Here is a 16,504-nt window from a genome sequence, read left to right on the forward strand (position 1 = left end):
TGATAAGTACTGTGATCCAACGTTGTAGGGAATAAAAGGTAGGTTCCAACCAAGACACTGCATACCCGGATGTACTTATTACTTATTGTTCAATGACTTGTCATCCATAGCAGAAGTAATTTATGTAGTATATAAAGAATCCTTCAGAATGTAGGCCAAGACTGCAGTCTAGCTGAAGGCCAGCTTTCCTCATGATATCCCTCCACAGCGAGCGCATCCATATAAATAGATATTCCTGGCAATGTGTGAGGTTGGTACAGCTTGGCGTCTGGCGTTCAGTTTCCTGGATCTGGATCTCATTAGGACTTTGTACTTTTTTCTTAATGAACTCTGAAAAAGGCTCTTGTGGATGACATAAATCATTTGGCATATGTTGTGATCAGGGCTAATGCTCAGAGGCTCGTCTGCTTTCTTTGGGCTCTCTCAGACAGCGACCAAAGCTTTAGCAGGCCGCCCTGGATGTGTTTGGAGAAATGTCATCTTTTTAAAAACTTCTTGCACTAAGACATACAAAGAGATGGGACATATTCTGAGCATATGGAGGATGAGGGTTTTTAACAGGAAGGAAGTAGTTTGAAAATAGAAAGAAGAAAAATGTCAACTACAGAGTATTGGTAATGGCAGGAGGAGGACCGCAGGGAGACGGTAATGTGGAACTGCTGAGCTTCCAGAAGATAACATTGTCATAAAACCACAAGTAGCAGCAAAATGTTCCTGCTTTTACTCAAACACTCATAGCATTACTTAAAGGGAAACTACACTGCTAAAATACAGTCTGATCAGCAGGCAGCATGTTATAGGGCAGGAGGAGCTGAGCAGGGTAATATATAGTTTGAGGAAAAAATCATTATGCTCTGCTCCTTCTAGTCTTAGGAGTCCAGTCCCTGCTCTTTCTAATCTTAGGAGTCCAGTGGGTGGTCCTAATCAGTGATTGACAGTTTTCCCCGCATAAGCATTCATTGACACATAGCTGTAAGAAGCCGATTACAAGCTCTTAACTAGATTCCAGGTCATATTCCCTGTCCACCACAGAAAGTGCCTTCAATGGCCTCAGAGCTGGACTATTGAACAATGGAAAAAGACGGCCCAGTCTGATGAATAAAGTTTTTTTTTTGTGTGTCATATGTAGGTGTGTGGGGAATAGATGGCCCCAAGATACACTATGAGAAGGCAGCAAGTGAACAGGACACTCCAGTACCTAGTTCTCATGTAGAGGTTACTGTGGCACATACCACCTGCCTAAACCCTGTACACACCACGTTCCCCCTCCGTGTAGCAGTGGAATTTTCTAATGGCAGCCCTTTCTTTTAAGTAGGATAATGTGCCGTGTCTTACTGAAAAAAATTCTCAGTTCTTGAACAGCATAAAGTGATATGGTCACCCCCTCCCTACTCTATGAGCAGTTCTCCGCACAATCCACAAGCTTAGATGCTGCACATTTGACATATACCTGTAAAACACTTGTCTGTGTCTTCTATGTGCTCTAATATCGCTTTATTTCATCAGTGTGCAGCAACTAAGCTTGTAGATGGTCCGGAGAACCACACACTTGGGCTTAAAATCCCTATCTATTGGTACACTGCTTTGAACAGTGATTTTCTAAGCACTGGAAAACTCCTTTGGGCCATGTTCACACTCGGTATGAACATTGGCCGTTGTTTGATACAGCCGTGTCAAACAACGGCCGATGTCTTACATGGGATGAACATCGTTTGATTTTAACTGGAATGCGGGCACATTCGGGTGTGCTCGCACTCCGATTTACCATAGACCACAGCGTAAAGTATGGCCGGGAGCCATACTTTACACTGTGAGCACAGACTATTTGGTATGGCTGTTGTTCAGATTTTAATGTCATTGATCGGAGTCAATAAACAACGGCTATTGTTGCAACCTGCACCAATGGCCGTTGTTTATTGCAAAATTACAGCGTGTGAATATTGTGTTGCTCAATGCATTATATACCTCTACAATGGTGTAACTGGTTTTGAGGCTATATAGAAGTGATCCCAAATTACTTTTGACTCCTTTTTCAAGCAAGGTGTTTAGCAAGACTCAATTTTAAGACACCAGGAAAAAAAAAAAAAAAAAAAAAAGTAGAATTTTCTTCATCTACACGGACACCACATACATTGAGACAAAAATGTATAGACCCTTAGAAAACCCTGACTTGTTGAATAAGAGGATTGTCTATGGGCTCCCCGGTTCTGCGCCTTGTCTGCTTTTAATATTCAAGTGATTTCCTGAAAGTTAAGCCCCTGGATTTTGCTGTGAAATCCACTGTGCTAGGAACATAACAAGTTTATGTAACTAAAACCTTCCTAGATTTGCAAACACACCGCAGATCTCTGGTGTCGGCTTTCTGAAGTTCAGATGATTAAATAATACACGCGTCTAGGAGATTTGTAAGGAACACCACATTTGTGCGGGATAAAGTCTGCCGGTCTTATAGTGCTGAGCATCCCGAGCCCGGCATGCTTAACCCTTGCTTGAGGGTTGCCGAAAGGTTACAACCAAGGAGTTTAAAATTCCATATTGAAATATGATATTTAATGTAGACCTCAAATTTGGAGGCAATGTCAAACAAATAGGAGAGGATTTATTCAGGATTAGAAAAAACACAGCTATAGCTCCATTCACTTCAATGGAATTGAGCAGCAAAACCCACACCGAAACAGAGGACAAGAGTGGTGCTATTTCTGGAAGAAGGTGACCATATTTATGTAAGTGTGGACAGCCCCTTTAAGCAAAACATGCATATTACTGATTTGGGAGTGCTCTAATAATAATGGAAAGGACTACACCTTCAATACCTAATGGCCAAACAATAGTTCAGCCACTAGTTCTCTCTCCCACCTGGCCCTGATCCTCCCCATACACAGGAATGGTCAGCATGGCCTGAGCAGTGATGGAAACTATAATGCCAGAGGTATGGCCCGTAACTATTACCTGCGCATGCTCAAATCCAATTGTTCTGCATTTAATTACCGATGGCTGAAGAAGTTGTATGCAGCTTAGGCTGGGTTCACACTACGTTTTTTTCATCCTTTAAAAAAAAAAAAAAAAACGGATAAAAAACAGATGGAAAGAACGGATGGATGCATGTATGTGCATCAGTTTTGATCAATTTTTCCATTAAATTCCATTATAAAAAAAAAATGGATCAAAACAGATTGTTTTGTTTTGTTTTTTTCCAGGTACACAAAAACATAGTTGACCAAATTTTTGTGTCCGTTAAAAAAAAAAAAAAAGGATCTGTTTTGACCCTTTTTTGAATAATGGAATTCAATGGAAAAACGCACACACATGCATCCGTTTTTTCCATCAACGTTTTGCAAAAAAACGGATTGCAAAAAACGGATTGCAAAAAACGGATTGCAAAAAACGGATTGCAAAAAACGGATTGCTAAAAACGGATTGCAAAAAACGGATTGCAAAAAACGGATTGCAAAAAACGGATTGCAAAAAACGGATTGCAAAAAACGGATTGCAAAAAACGGATTGCAAAAAACGGATTGCAAAAAACGGAGTGTGAACCCAGCCGTAGGCTGCCTGGAGAACATGATACAGCCATAGGCTGTATCGCTGTCTTCATGGATTCCCTAGGGCTGCATCCAATTTCTTCAGCCACCGGTACTCAAACTCCAAAAGATATGATTTGAGGATGCGCAAGTTGCACTCATGTCTACAAACAAGTGTGCTTAAAGTAGTTGTCCTAAACCTTCTCATTGATGGCCTTCCCTTAGTCACGTCATTAATACTAGACTATGGAGCTACGAGTTACTTCTCTTCCATTTGGCTAACTGTTGGGTCACATAACCATGTATAAACTACGCCTAACACAGTGCCAGAGAATGGATTTCATAGTTTCATCCTGTTCAGCAGGTAGGTCCAGCTGGCGGGACCATTCGATATTGAACGTACAGAAGCAGCCCAGGACTACATAGCGTGTTATGGCTATAGCCAAACCTGAAAACGTTGCGTGTTAAAATCCATCCTAAGTCACAGAGAGCCCCATCGACAGATGGGAATGGTTTCTTGGCTAAGGAGGGCATGACTAATTGATGACAGCCGTATGTCTGTCCTGGCACAGTTCCATAAGGGGTGGGTGTGCGCAAGTGTGTGTGTGTGTGTGTGTGTGTCACAGTGTCTGGAAACTGAACAAGACATGGTCCTGAGGCAGTGCAGATCTAGTGAAACCAAGAAAAGGGGCAGCTGCAGTCAATGAACACCGTGGGAGCACCACAACATGATGAAAGACCTAGATTAAACAAGAGGTTCCTGTCGCGGTTACATAGTAATTGTATGAAATAAATCTGTATTTACAGTTTGCGGTAAACAGACAGGGCATTTAGAAGTCATTTACAATGATTAGGTAGAGTTTAGACACATCTAGCTGCCGGAGTGACATAGGAAATCTTTGATCAGGTTTCCACTCTCCGCAGATCAAAGGGCACGCCAGACGTTGTTTGCATTCAATGTTTCATTGGCTTTTCATTGCCACTTAGGGCTGCGCTGCTCAAGTGTCAGAGCAGCCCAGGGAAAAGCCGGCCTGTCCTTATCAGTTTAACAAATAGGCCTTACCTTCTCTTCAAAACAAATGTCCGTGCGAGAGAAATAAATGATGTATCCCCAGAAACCTAACAGGAGCATCAAGGACAGGAATACGATCATCGCTAAGATTGATGTGGACAGTGAGCGGAAATATTACGGGATGAGGCTGATAACTTCATCGTGAAACAAAGAAAAGGTTCACTTGGAAGTTATACAGATCTGTAAGTTACTTCTATTTAAAAATCTCCAGTCTTCTAGTACTTATCAGCTGCTGTATGTCCTACAGGAAGGGATGAATTCTTTCCAATGTGACACAGTGCCCTCTGCTGCCACTTCTGTCCATGTCAGGAACTGTCCAGAGCAGTAGCACATCCATATAGAAACCCTCTCCTGGTCCAAATCTAGATATTTAGAGTGCTAACTGCATCTGACTGTCAATAGTATTGTCTATGGAGTTCTATGACAGCCAACAGTCCTATCTGAACTAAGAGAAGTACTCCTGCACCACACTTGTGAGGATATAGATCAGCTGTCATGGCTAGGGGTCTTCTGTAGTGTAGGCCTCTGTGGCTGCCATGTTAGGACTCCCAGTACAGCCTGTGTGTGTGTGTGTGTGTGTGTGTGTGTATACACACATATAATTATTATTATTATTATTTGTAGTACTGTACAAGCAGTCATTCAATAATAGAAAAACATATTCCTTTGTCGACCCTCAGTATAAGGGTTATGGGGCAGAGAAACAGAGTGTAGTGGGCAGCATCCATGGTCTTCCTTTGCTTCTCACTATATGATCGTATATTACTACGGTGTCTGGGGAGGGCCCCTACGGACTCTTGTTTGTGGATCTGCAGCTATATTACCTTGTACTTCCTGACTGTTTTTCTTCTTGGTTTATATGCTTGACAACTAACCTATAGTCTCTCTCTCACTGGTAGATTAGGTTTGCTATTTATATACATTTGTTCCATGCACGGATTCCCTGGTGGGCTTGTGCATATATACAGAAGCCTATATATGAGCAGGGGAGGGATAGGGGAGCAGTCACAATGAGGCAGGTGGGATATTTCAGGGTGACACCTGGTACTGCAAGCAATAACCAGAATATTCCATTGTAACTGAATCAGCAAGAGTTATATGTAAGCCATGTAAAAGCAGGATGGAGATACCCAGATCTATCACTCAAATATGGCATATCCTGGGGATATATAAGCATGGACCAGAGCATGTCTCTCCATAGCACATGCCTTCAGAAATATGGATAATAAGTAAGTGCCATCAATGCGGCTTCCTTATTATCTGTACGGTGACATGCTGCAGTATAGAGATGAGTAATCCAGGGTACAGAGGAGGAGGATGACATTGAAGGGGAACAGACCAGTTTGCCCTGGATGGGAAACATTGCTGTGAACAGATGAGAGCGCTGGTACTAACTGTATGAACCGGAGCAGAAAGCCTGAGAGAGTCTGGAGACGGGAACATCGAGCTGACGCTGCCAGTCCTGCAAATGTTTCCTCTCACCAACAGTTAACGCAAGATAAGCAGATGGTCGGAGATGGTCCCGAAGGGATTTATATGGGAAGTGAGAGTGAAGCGGGAAAAGTGCCAGGAAACATGAAATGTGTGGCATAGAACATTGCTGACAAGTTCCTCGACAGCAGCACATTCACCAAGTCAGAGGCAGCCCGGCACATGTGTCACTGCCGTCTCCTCTGAGCGGGAGAAGCCTTCTAATAGAAGATCACCTAACACAAACTTACTTCTCTATTGTTTTTGCGAATATAATATATAATATATATATATATATATATATATATATATATATATATATATATATATATATATATATATATATATATTAACACACCTGGGACCTACCACAACTGTAATTGTGTCTTATACTTCCTCATATTCACTGGAATCCCCACAGGTCCTGAGTGAATGGAGCGGCAGTGTGCATGCTCTGCCACCAATTCAGTCACTGTCTATGGGTCTTTTGAACATCAGTGAAGATCAGGGCTTACATATGTTTGCAGTGAGAGAACATGTGCACTGCTGCTCCATTCACTTGGGGGACAAGTGACCTCTGTACTTGCGGTCAGCAGGGGTCAGATCCCCACCAATTATCTAGCTCTCTCCTGTGGACAAGGAATCATTTTTAATCTTTGGATAACTCTTAGGGTATGTGCACACTACAGAACCAGAGGCGGATTCCGCAGCTTACCTTCGCTCACGGCCGCACAAATTTCTGCCCATGCCATAGACTACATTCTATGGTCGGGATGGATTCCGCCGCCCTCTTTGGGATCCGTCTGACCATAGAATGGAGTCTATGGCATGGCCAGAAATGCGCGTGGCTGTGAGCGGAGGCGAGCTGCAGAATCCGTCACAGGTGATCGGCGCGGATTCCGTACTGTGCACATACCTTATAAGGGGTTGTCAAGGCACAGAAAAACATGGCCACTTTCTTCCAGAAACAGCATCGCTCCTGTCCTGTTTGGGTGTGGGTTTGCAGCTTAGTTCCACTGAAATAAATGTAGCTGAATTATAATACCACACACAACCTGAGAACAGGGGTGGCACGGTCTTTGCTAGAATGTAGGTGTACTTTTTTAAAATCCTGAATAACTCCTTTAACCTTCTATTTCCTGTTTTTTACTGACCTTCCTCTGTTCCCCTGCTGCATGCTGTGTAGACCTTCCTCATTCTTTCTCTCTATTCAACTCAACTGCATGTATCAGAATCTATTTCTTTGTAGCATTGTTAGGTGAAAGGGAACATCATTAGACACTGACCAATTACATAAACCAAGTTCTTAAGGTTAAACGTATTTAAGAATTTTTGGTAATTTTTCTAATATTCAATTTTATTATCTATATTGTAAAATAATCCTAAAATAGTGTCGTGTAGTGTCGTTTCTGACCACTAGGACTAAAACTAAGCTGAGGCTCTATTGCCTTGTAGAGATCATTTTAGGTAGAAATAATAGGCAAGTAGCAAGATAATCCATATAAAGGAGCGGTTCTGCAGGTGGTGACCACAGGCCATTTCTCTGTTCTCATCCTTTCTGGCTGTTTTGGTCACTTGTGCATCTGGTCATTGCTCTCACCCATAGAAGTAGCATGAGGCGGTGTCTACAACCCATAAAAATTGCTCCGACAGTACAGATCATCCAGGTTGGCGTTATCAATGTGTGCTGAGGCAAGGTGGTTAGCTGTGCCAGTTAGCGGCTGATAACTTGCCTCCTTGCCTGTAAATCACCCCGCAGAGCATGCTGACATGACAGAGCCGTAACTAGTCACAGCTCAGATGACTAGTTCACAGCTCTCCTGCTGCCTTGCGTGTGATATTAAAATGCAATTTACCACACATAAAGCCCACGAAGCCCGGATCCCCCAACACCACTGAAAAGCCGGCTTCCAGGTGTGTGCAGCTGTTCTGGGAGCCCAATCAGCACAAATGCTGACTGGTTGCCTTTATTTAGACTCTGTACCCCACAATCTGACGCCCCCACCACTTGTACCTTCGGATAGCTGCTTTTAATCAAAGCTCTGTTGTGGGGTCTGTTCGGCAGGTGATGCAGTGATTGTCCTAAAAAACAACTTCATCTTGCGGCCCTGTGTCAAACTGGTGTGGCCTAGTGTATCTGTGCCCTAGGTGTATCTGTGCCCTAGGCCTGCACCACCCCTCTGTCCCTCCTCCTCGCCCTCTTCACCATTAGGAATGCCCCTAGAGGGATTTCTCCTATTCATCACTTGTCTGAAAACTGCACGTGTTGGATCGTTAAGGCATTTGTGCAGTGTTCAGACAAGTATTCCTAATGATGAATAGGGCGGGGAGGAGGGACGGCGAGGAAGTGCAGGCCTAGGGCACAGACACTCTAGGCCACGCCAATCTGACAAAGGGCTGCCAGTTTAAAAGTTGTTCTTTAAGGATAACTGCATCACCTGCCGAACAGACCCCAAGACAGATCTTGGAATAAAAGCAGCTGACGGTACAATCGTACGGGGTCGCAGATTGTGGTTACAGAGACGCTTTAAGGACTGTCAAATATAGTTATTTTAACAAACAGTACTATGTCCAGTCAAATTGAAGTAAATGGCTGTCCATGCAGCAACTCGGAAAAGCGAATCATGTGATTGGCCAGTTTATGTAACCCCCTTATGCAATGTGCAGACCGGCGTTCTACAGATGGGCTCTAATTAAACAATGGGGCACAGAAGGTTAATAAGTGCACGGCAGACTGGGATGTTACTTCGGCCTGCTTGTAAAACTTAGAAGTGGAGTCTCAGCTTACAGCCACAGATCCTTCATGACATGAAGTTAAAACGAGGACATTGATTTGTAAAAACATTATTCCCGAAAGTAATCTTTCCTAGGACTGTGACAACTCGGATTACATAAGATTCCCTGCGCAGCGCTGAGCTTAGGGGGATAGGAGGAGAGATAGGAGTTGTATGCAGTTACCAGAATATTTATTCTCTGATTCCAAGAAGACTTCAGGACCAAGTAAGCAGTTTACATTGCAGCTGTAACTTTCTCCTCTAAGAAGAGAGGGGGACGAAAAGGCTATTTTAAGACTGGCTATGAAGTCAAAAATCAATGTGAACTATATAGAAATCCGGTCCCATAGGCGCATGGTGTGACCTGCCAGCATTGTGCTGTATTGCAGGAGGAGAAGAGCACACTGATGTATTGTATTGTAAATATATAGAATATATCTAGCCATTTCCATTCCTGCACGTTCTACCCCTAAAAATGTAATTCTGTAAAACTGCAATTCAGGATGGCTGTCAGTCACTGATTAGCTCCGCCCATTGGACTCCTAACCCCAGAATGAGCAGGACTTTAAATTATAATTATATATAATGAATCTGCTTAGCTGCTTCTGCTTAAGGCTATGTTCACACTACGTAAAAGTAAGGCTGTTCTTGCAATCATCGGCATTAATGGCCATACTTTTTTGCGGAGCGCAACATAATCTTATCGGATATGGGATCCCTGCCAGAGCGTATACACATCGTATACGCTCCGGCCGGGATCCCATACGGGGTCGCAAATAACTAAAATGTCAGTTTTCTGCGGCCGGAATTCTGTGAATTCTGGCCGCAGAAAGCTCTGTCAATTCACACAGTGAAGCGAGTGAGACGCTTGAAAAAAAGGCTGAGAATCACTAACAGAAACACTAACAGAGGAATGACAAGAGAGAGTTCAGTTCTAAGTAAAGATACAAATACAGACCGGTCAGGAGAGGCCACAGATCCCCCTCAAAAATGAAAGCATAATGAGAAGTGTGGCTTGCATCACACAGAGAGTCTAGACTGCTGGGAACTTGCACCTACCTGACATTTTTACCCTGTTCTCTCAGCATCTTCACTAGGTCAGCAATAGGATATTGAGCTTTAGCGGCACACAGACCGTAACCTGCAAATCACAATGGAAATAGGAATCAGTGATATGTTCTATAAGAAATAAGACCCTGTGCTGCACGAGAAAAAAAATGTTTTCAAACTGGTGTCAGGAAGTTATACAGATTAGTAAATTACTTTTATTTAAAATCTCAAGCCTTCCAGTACTTATCAGCTGCTGTATATGTCCTGCAGGAAGAGGTGTTTTTTCTCCAGTCTGACACAGTGCTCTCTGCTGCCAAGAACTGTCCAGAGCAGGAGCAAATCCCCATAGAAAAACTCTTCTGACATGGATAGTTCCTGACATGGACAGAGATGACAGTAGAGAGCACTGTGTCAAACTGGAAAGAATGCACCACTTCCTGCAGGACATTCAGCAGCTGATAAGTACTGGAAGATTTGAGATTTTTAAATAGAAGTAAATTACAAATCTATACAACTTTTTGACACCAGTTTACTCTAAAGAACAGAGCCTGTGATGACCAATAACCCATAGTGTGGCAGCTAAATCAGACACCTATTGGCAGCTCTTTGTAAAAATTTCATTACCTGGTGTAATAATGATGTTATTTGCTTCTCTGATTAATTCGACAGCATTGTCTAGGTTGATTTCTGTGTGGGTGCCGGTGATCTCCATTGGCTTGCCGCCAGCAGTAGATGTGGTTCCATAGCCTCCGAGGATCACGTTAGCAAGGGATCGGTTCATGGCCTAATGAAATAAGAGAGAGAAAAAAAAAAACTTATGAGAGAAGGTAAAAAAAAAAAAAAAACAACAGTACAGAATATAAACCTATAATCTGTTACCCTTGAGCATTTATAGGCCCTAGTATGAAGCCCCCGTGAAGGCGCAGCGTAATGTAACACAATACAACGATTCACAGGCGGAAGATTATACCATCAAAACGGAGGCCCACAAGGATGGTGTTTAGTCTGTGACTGGCAGCGGTAATTGGTATGTAAGGTATGTGGGAGACTATTCTCTCATGCTGAACTCTCCGCTGGCATAAATAGGTATTAACATGATTTTACTTTGATACGGTTCAAAAGGGAAGAGAATAGACAAAACACTGCAGACGCTAATCTCTCCAAAGTGACTCCATAATGTCCCGCACTGCTACAAAGGGACGTTCTATGTGAAATACACATATTATAAGTCACTACATAGGCCCCCCTCGAGCATCGCTGTATATCTGATACTGACAACTGTACTTGCAGCTCCGTTACCAAGGTGTAGGTCATAAGGGAGTATACTACTATAGAGGAAACCTATTACATGCCGTCCAGGGTATACAAGGATGGACAGTGACCACCACAGAAAGCGTACAGGTTGGGTGTTCAGTAGAGTTGAGTACAGCAAGATACACTAAATCTGAATATAGACCACGTCATACCAGACGACTTTGCAAAATCGGGGCGTATGCAAAGCAGAAAAACTCTTACAAGACTAAATAGATCGAGGGGCGATTTATTATATTTAGGTTCTGTGAATCTTATTTTTGATTCGCTTAAAGGGGATACACAGCATTTTTTTTTTTCTTTAAAATAACCTGGTGTCAGAAAGTTATATAGATTTGTAATTTACTTCTATTAAAAAGCTCAAGTCTTCCAGTACTTATCAGCTGCTGTATGTCCTGCAGGAAGTGGTGTATTCTTCTGTTCTGTACAGATCATTTCCCAGGGGTGCCGCAGCTAACATAGGTGTACACAATAGCTGCTGCTTACTACGCTGTATCCACTGCCTATAGAATAGACCTCAATAAAAAGGTCACGAGCACACCCAGAAAGCTTTCTCATTCATCTGAATGGTACAGGCCCTGTCTATTGTTGCCTATAATCTATGGGTCTTGCTGTAGATAGAAAGATATTCTAAGAGATAAATTACTTTTAACATGGTTCATAGGAATAGGTCAAAATTAGTGATGAGCGAACACAGGGGGAGATTTATCAAACATGGTGTAAAGTGAAACTGGCTCAGTTGCCCCTAGCAACCAATCAGATTCCATTTTCCAAAGAGTCTGTGAGGAATGAAAGGCGGAGTCTGATTGGTTGCTAGGGGCAACTGAGCCAGTTTCACTTTACACCATGTTTGATAAATCTCCCCCATAGCGTTTGGATAAAGGTGGCCATACACCTTCAAAAGCTTGGCTGGACAATTACAACAATTGAAGGCATACTGCCGGAGTTCTAATGAGTTGTGCAGAAACCCACTGCATCTTTTCTCTCTACTTTTCGTATGTTCCGTTTACACATCCCTTCAAGTAACAAAATATACAAAAATTAGAACGAAAAAATTTAACAGGTGAACCAGGCACCCTCCGATCTGCCGAGCAGGGGTCACCTGGTTAAATTGCTTAAATCTCCCACTGTTTTCAATGGGGCTTATTACGAGAGTAAGGGCCCTATTACACGTTTGAATTCAAACAATAATCGTTCTGTGTAATTGCAGGCAACGATCGCAAAAATCGTTCATATGATCGTTGATCGCTGATATAGATCTGAACCTAAAATTATCGTTAATCGTTCGCTGTAATTCCACAGTCGTTCGCTCAAGTTCCGCATTTTTTCACTAATCGTTCAGTGTAATTGCACATTGTTCATTGTTTTCTGGGATCAGAAGGAATAAACGATCATAGTAACGATCGTAACTAACGACCATTGTTCTGTGTAATTTGTGAACGATTTCAGGTTAACGATAATCTCATTTGTGATAGTTTATCATTAGTCGTTAACCGTTAAAAATTGATCAGTGTAATAGGACCCTTACTGTTCTATTACACGGAGCGATTTTTAACGATTAACGATCACAAACGAGATTGTTTATCGTTAACCAGAAATCGTTTCCCATATTACACAGAACAAATGTCTTCAGTTACGATCGTTATTGCGATCGTTACTATGATTGTTTATTCCTTCTTTTCCCAGCAAAACAATGGACAATGTGCAATGTGCAATTACACTGAACGATTAGTGAACAAATGCGGAATTTGAGCGAATGAATGTGGAATTACAGCGAACAATTAGCGAATGATTAGCGCTAATTTTAGATTCAGATCTAAATTAACGACATACGAATGATTTTTCGAACGTCGATCAAAAAATCGTTTGTATGTCGTTGATCTAGATCTGAACCTAAAATTATCGCTAATCGTTCGCTGTAATTCCACATTCGTTCGCTCAAGTTCTGAATTTTTTCACTAATCGTTCAGTGTAATTGCACATTGTTCAGTGTTTTGCTGGGATGAGATGGAGCAAACGATCATAGTAACAATCGTAACTAACGATTATCGTTCTGTGTAATATGGTGAACGATTTCAGGTTAAGGATAAACAATCTCGTTTGCGATCGTTTATCGTTAAAAATAGCTCCGTGTAATAGGACCCTAAGGATCACTCGACCATTTTAGTGCTCGCTGAACACCAGTCAAAATGAATAGGACTTTCATAAATTATAACACTGACTAATTAGACAATCCAGCTCTGTAGGGAGACTGAAGGAATTTTACTATATTATGATACCAAGAAAATGGGATCTTATTATTTCTGTAATAGGAACAAGAAGAGTATTGGTCAGAGAGTCCCAACACAGGATGAGATGATGAAGCCCTGTACTCGGCCTGTCAGTCCAGCCTCTCCAGTACTAAAGTCCAACAGGGAAAAAAAAATGGGAGACAGTATTGAAAAAAAATAATACTACAACTACCTTTAGAATTCACAAGGACAACATGACTACGTGATAAAAGACCAGTCTATGCTAATAGTAATATATCGGATATGATATATAAGGTATAGCGTGCGGGGCAGGGGCGAGTGTGTGCCAGGCATCTCCGCCTCGGCAGACACACACTTGCTGTGGCCTCAGACTGACCTGGCAGATGATCTGCTTATACACATCTAATCGCTCCGTGTCTGCATCATCAGACACCAAAGTGCCAAACAGCACTGGAGTCCCCGGCCCCAGGTCTCCCCAGACACGCACAGCAATGGATAATACAACAAATATGCATCCAGCCTGCCATAAGAAATGTTCTCCAAAGAAGAATGCTGGAGCAATCAAAATATTTCGACTGTCACCTCCTCATCTGTAACAGATTATCTCCACTAGATAATCCCGTCCGTTGGGGCCGCTCGCTGAGTGAGCTTCTTATGTAATGTCTGACTGCTGCCCCACTGTGGCGGGAGCCACCTACGAACACAGGACGGCACAGAGAGGAGACTGTCAGGACGGTTCCCTCTAAGCTGTGTGAACTGTTACATATCCCACACTTATGAGATATAGGAGATGTTGTAAAGGGGCTTGGTGACCCCTTTTAACCCTTCCCTTCCACATAAACTGGGACAATACAACCCTCATAGGGATAGTTTGTCTCCTAGTTCCTAATACTGAAGTTTTACTGGGGGGTAAATAAGAGGCTGGAGGAATGGAGAATTACCACAAAACCAGGGGCAGACACAAAGCCTGTGCAGCTGGGCCTGGGGTGATGGACGGGCCCTCTCAGAGTGCAGTACATGGGGGCCCACAGGAAAATTCTCCCGTCCGTCACGATCCGGTGTGAAGCAACTGCACAGCCAGTCAGTGACAATCTGCGGTCCCTGACTGGCTGAGCGGGCATTTCTCGGCTGGGACGTGACGTGGCACCAGACGTGCACCCTGTAAAACAACACTTTATAATACAAGGAGCCCATGTGGACATCACTGTGAGGGTCTGACAGAAAAGCAGCTCTTCCCAGCGCCATCAGCAGTGATGACATCATTAGTCTTTACGGCCCATTAGCATCTATGGTATGTTTGCTGGGGTGGTCCGGCTCCTTACGGGATATGATCCCAGCCCAAGGGCCCAGCGTGTCACAGTAAACAGAGGGCATCGCCGCTGAACAGACAATCAAAACATTTTCCCAAGACCCGTCTGATTCTGTAAATTTACATAAGCCAAGGAAACCCAAATCCGGGCCTGCGTTATTGTGATTTTTACAAGACTTAGCAACTTCTCTGCACAAATCAGCCGCTTTAGAGAAATGAGAATTAACCGCACAACCGTGCCATGACCGGGAGGTAAACAACGTGTTATCTGTACGCTTTAATGTAAACCAATTAGAGATGACACTGATTAAAAGCACACGATACAGAGGGCGGCCGCAAATCTGATGCAGATCCCCGCAATTTCCTCATTTACATGCTTCCCCTGCCCATCAAACCGCTTCCAACATCAAAGCCCGCTGTAGTTAACCCCTTAGGCCTCGGCCGGGGGAGCCATTAGAGGCTGCAGATTTACTGGATTCTCCAAGCCATTAAAGAGCGGAGCAGCTTTTCTTCTATCTGTGTGGTTTACGAACAGGAAGAGGCCGTTTTACTTTAATTTTAGAGGCCTTGGCTGCCTCTGGCCCCATCCAGCCACCTCAAACGCTTTATAGACTATGGTGGGTGACCCTATTAGGATGGCTTGGGGCCTACAGAACTGATCAATTACATATATGTTCATGTACACAGTGAAACCTCTCCAGAAGACCGCCTCTCAGAGAAGACCATATCCCTTGTCCAGACTACACTTTGTAAGATGGATTTTCCCAATTTTATTTGAGAACAGACACTTTGCATCACAATTTCGGACTTAGAACTACATTAGACAATCGCTATACGGCCAATTCCATAACATCTGATCACATTACAATACTAATCGCCCTTATTCTTTCATCTGAAGCCACCGCCTGTCAGGAAAGGCTATACCAGTGGTCCCATGGGCAAACCGCTGCAATAAATGATGTAGTGTACTGTGTGAATAGGGTCCTAAGAATAGCAGCAGTAACATGCTTTCACTTTTGGTACCCCAAATACTCATTTAGAGGTTAGCAAGAAGAGCTTATACTTATAGTATATTTGGGGGGGGTATACCTTTTTCAGTATATATTACTATTAATTCCTAGTGGTTTTCAAGAACACTGCTTGCTTTCATTGTATGGAACCAATACGGTGGATGATGGACAACTATCCTGCTGATATGATGATCACATAGCTGTTTAGCTCAGTATAAGATATAGCACTGATGACTGTATTTAGTGCAGGGCTGTGGAGTCGGAGCTAGTTTTGGCTGGAGTCGGAAAAAAATGTACCAACTCCGACTCCACTGGCCCTATTACATAAGGGTGGTCAGGGAATATATCAGTTATAGGACACTGGTCCTATTACATAAGGGTGGTCATGGAAAAGTTGTCGGTCACTATTTGGCAGTTTGTTTCTGAGCTGGAAGAGTCGATTGTGTGGGGGGAGATCTGTGCTGTTCTCTTCCTGAATGCTGGATGACCGTATATGAGCAGCAGTGTAATATGAAGATATCCTGTGTAATATAGAGGAGGAGGAGAAGACATAAGTAGTGAAGCAGTAACCTCTGTCCTCAGTGTGGTGTTTTCTCTCTGGGAGAAGATTGTGTGTTTTTCTTCAGTGTTCAATGGCTGCAGCTGTGTGTGTGTGTGTGTGTGTGTGTGTGTGTGTGTGTGTGTGTGTGTGTGTGCGCGTGTGCGTGTGTGCTATGGCTGCAGCAGCCTGTGTGT

General features: G+C 43.1%; 1 protein-coding gene across 1 annotated transcript in view; it reads right to left on the reverse strand.

The window, feature by feature from the left end:
* NNT (nicotinamide nucleotide transhydrogenase) overlaps window positions 1-16,504 on the reverse strand; it is a 73,270-nt gene that overhangs the window by 4,835 nt on the left and 51,931 nt on the right. Inside the window, exons 18-19 of the mRNA XM_069963051.1 lie at window positions 10,512-10,671; window positions 9,897-9,978 (exon numbers count right to left, since the gene is read on the reverse strand). Coding sequence (XP_069819152.1) covers window positions 9,897-9,978; window positions 10,512-10,671 — 242 coding nt within the window. The remainder of the gene's footprint in view (window positions 1-9,896; window positions 9,979-10,511; window positions 10,672-16,504) is intronic.

Source organism: Dendropsophus ebraccatus, chromosome 3 (genome assembly GCF_027789765.1).
Source record: "Dendropsophus ebraccatus isolate aDenEbr1 chromosome 3, aDenEbr1.pat, whole genome shotgun sequence".
Lineage (NCBI taxonomy): Eukaryota > Metazoa > Chordata > Amphibia > Anura > Hylidae > Dendropsophus > Dendropsophus ebraccatus.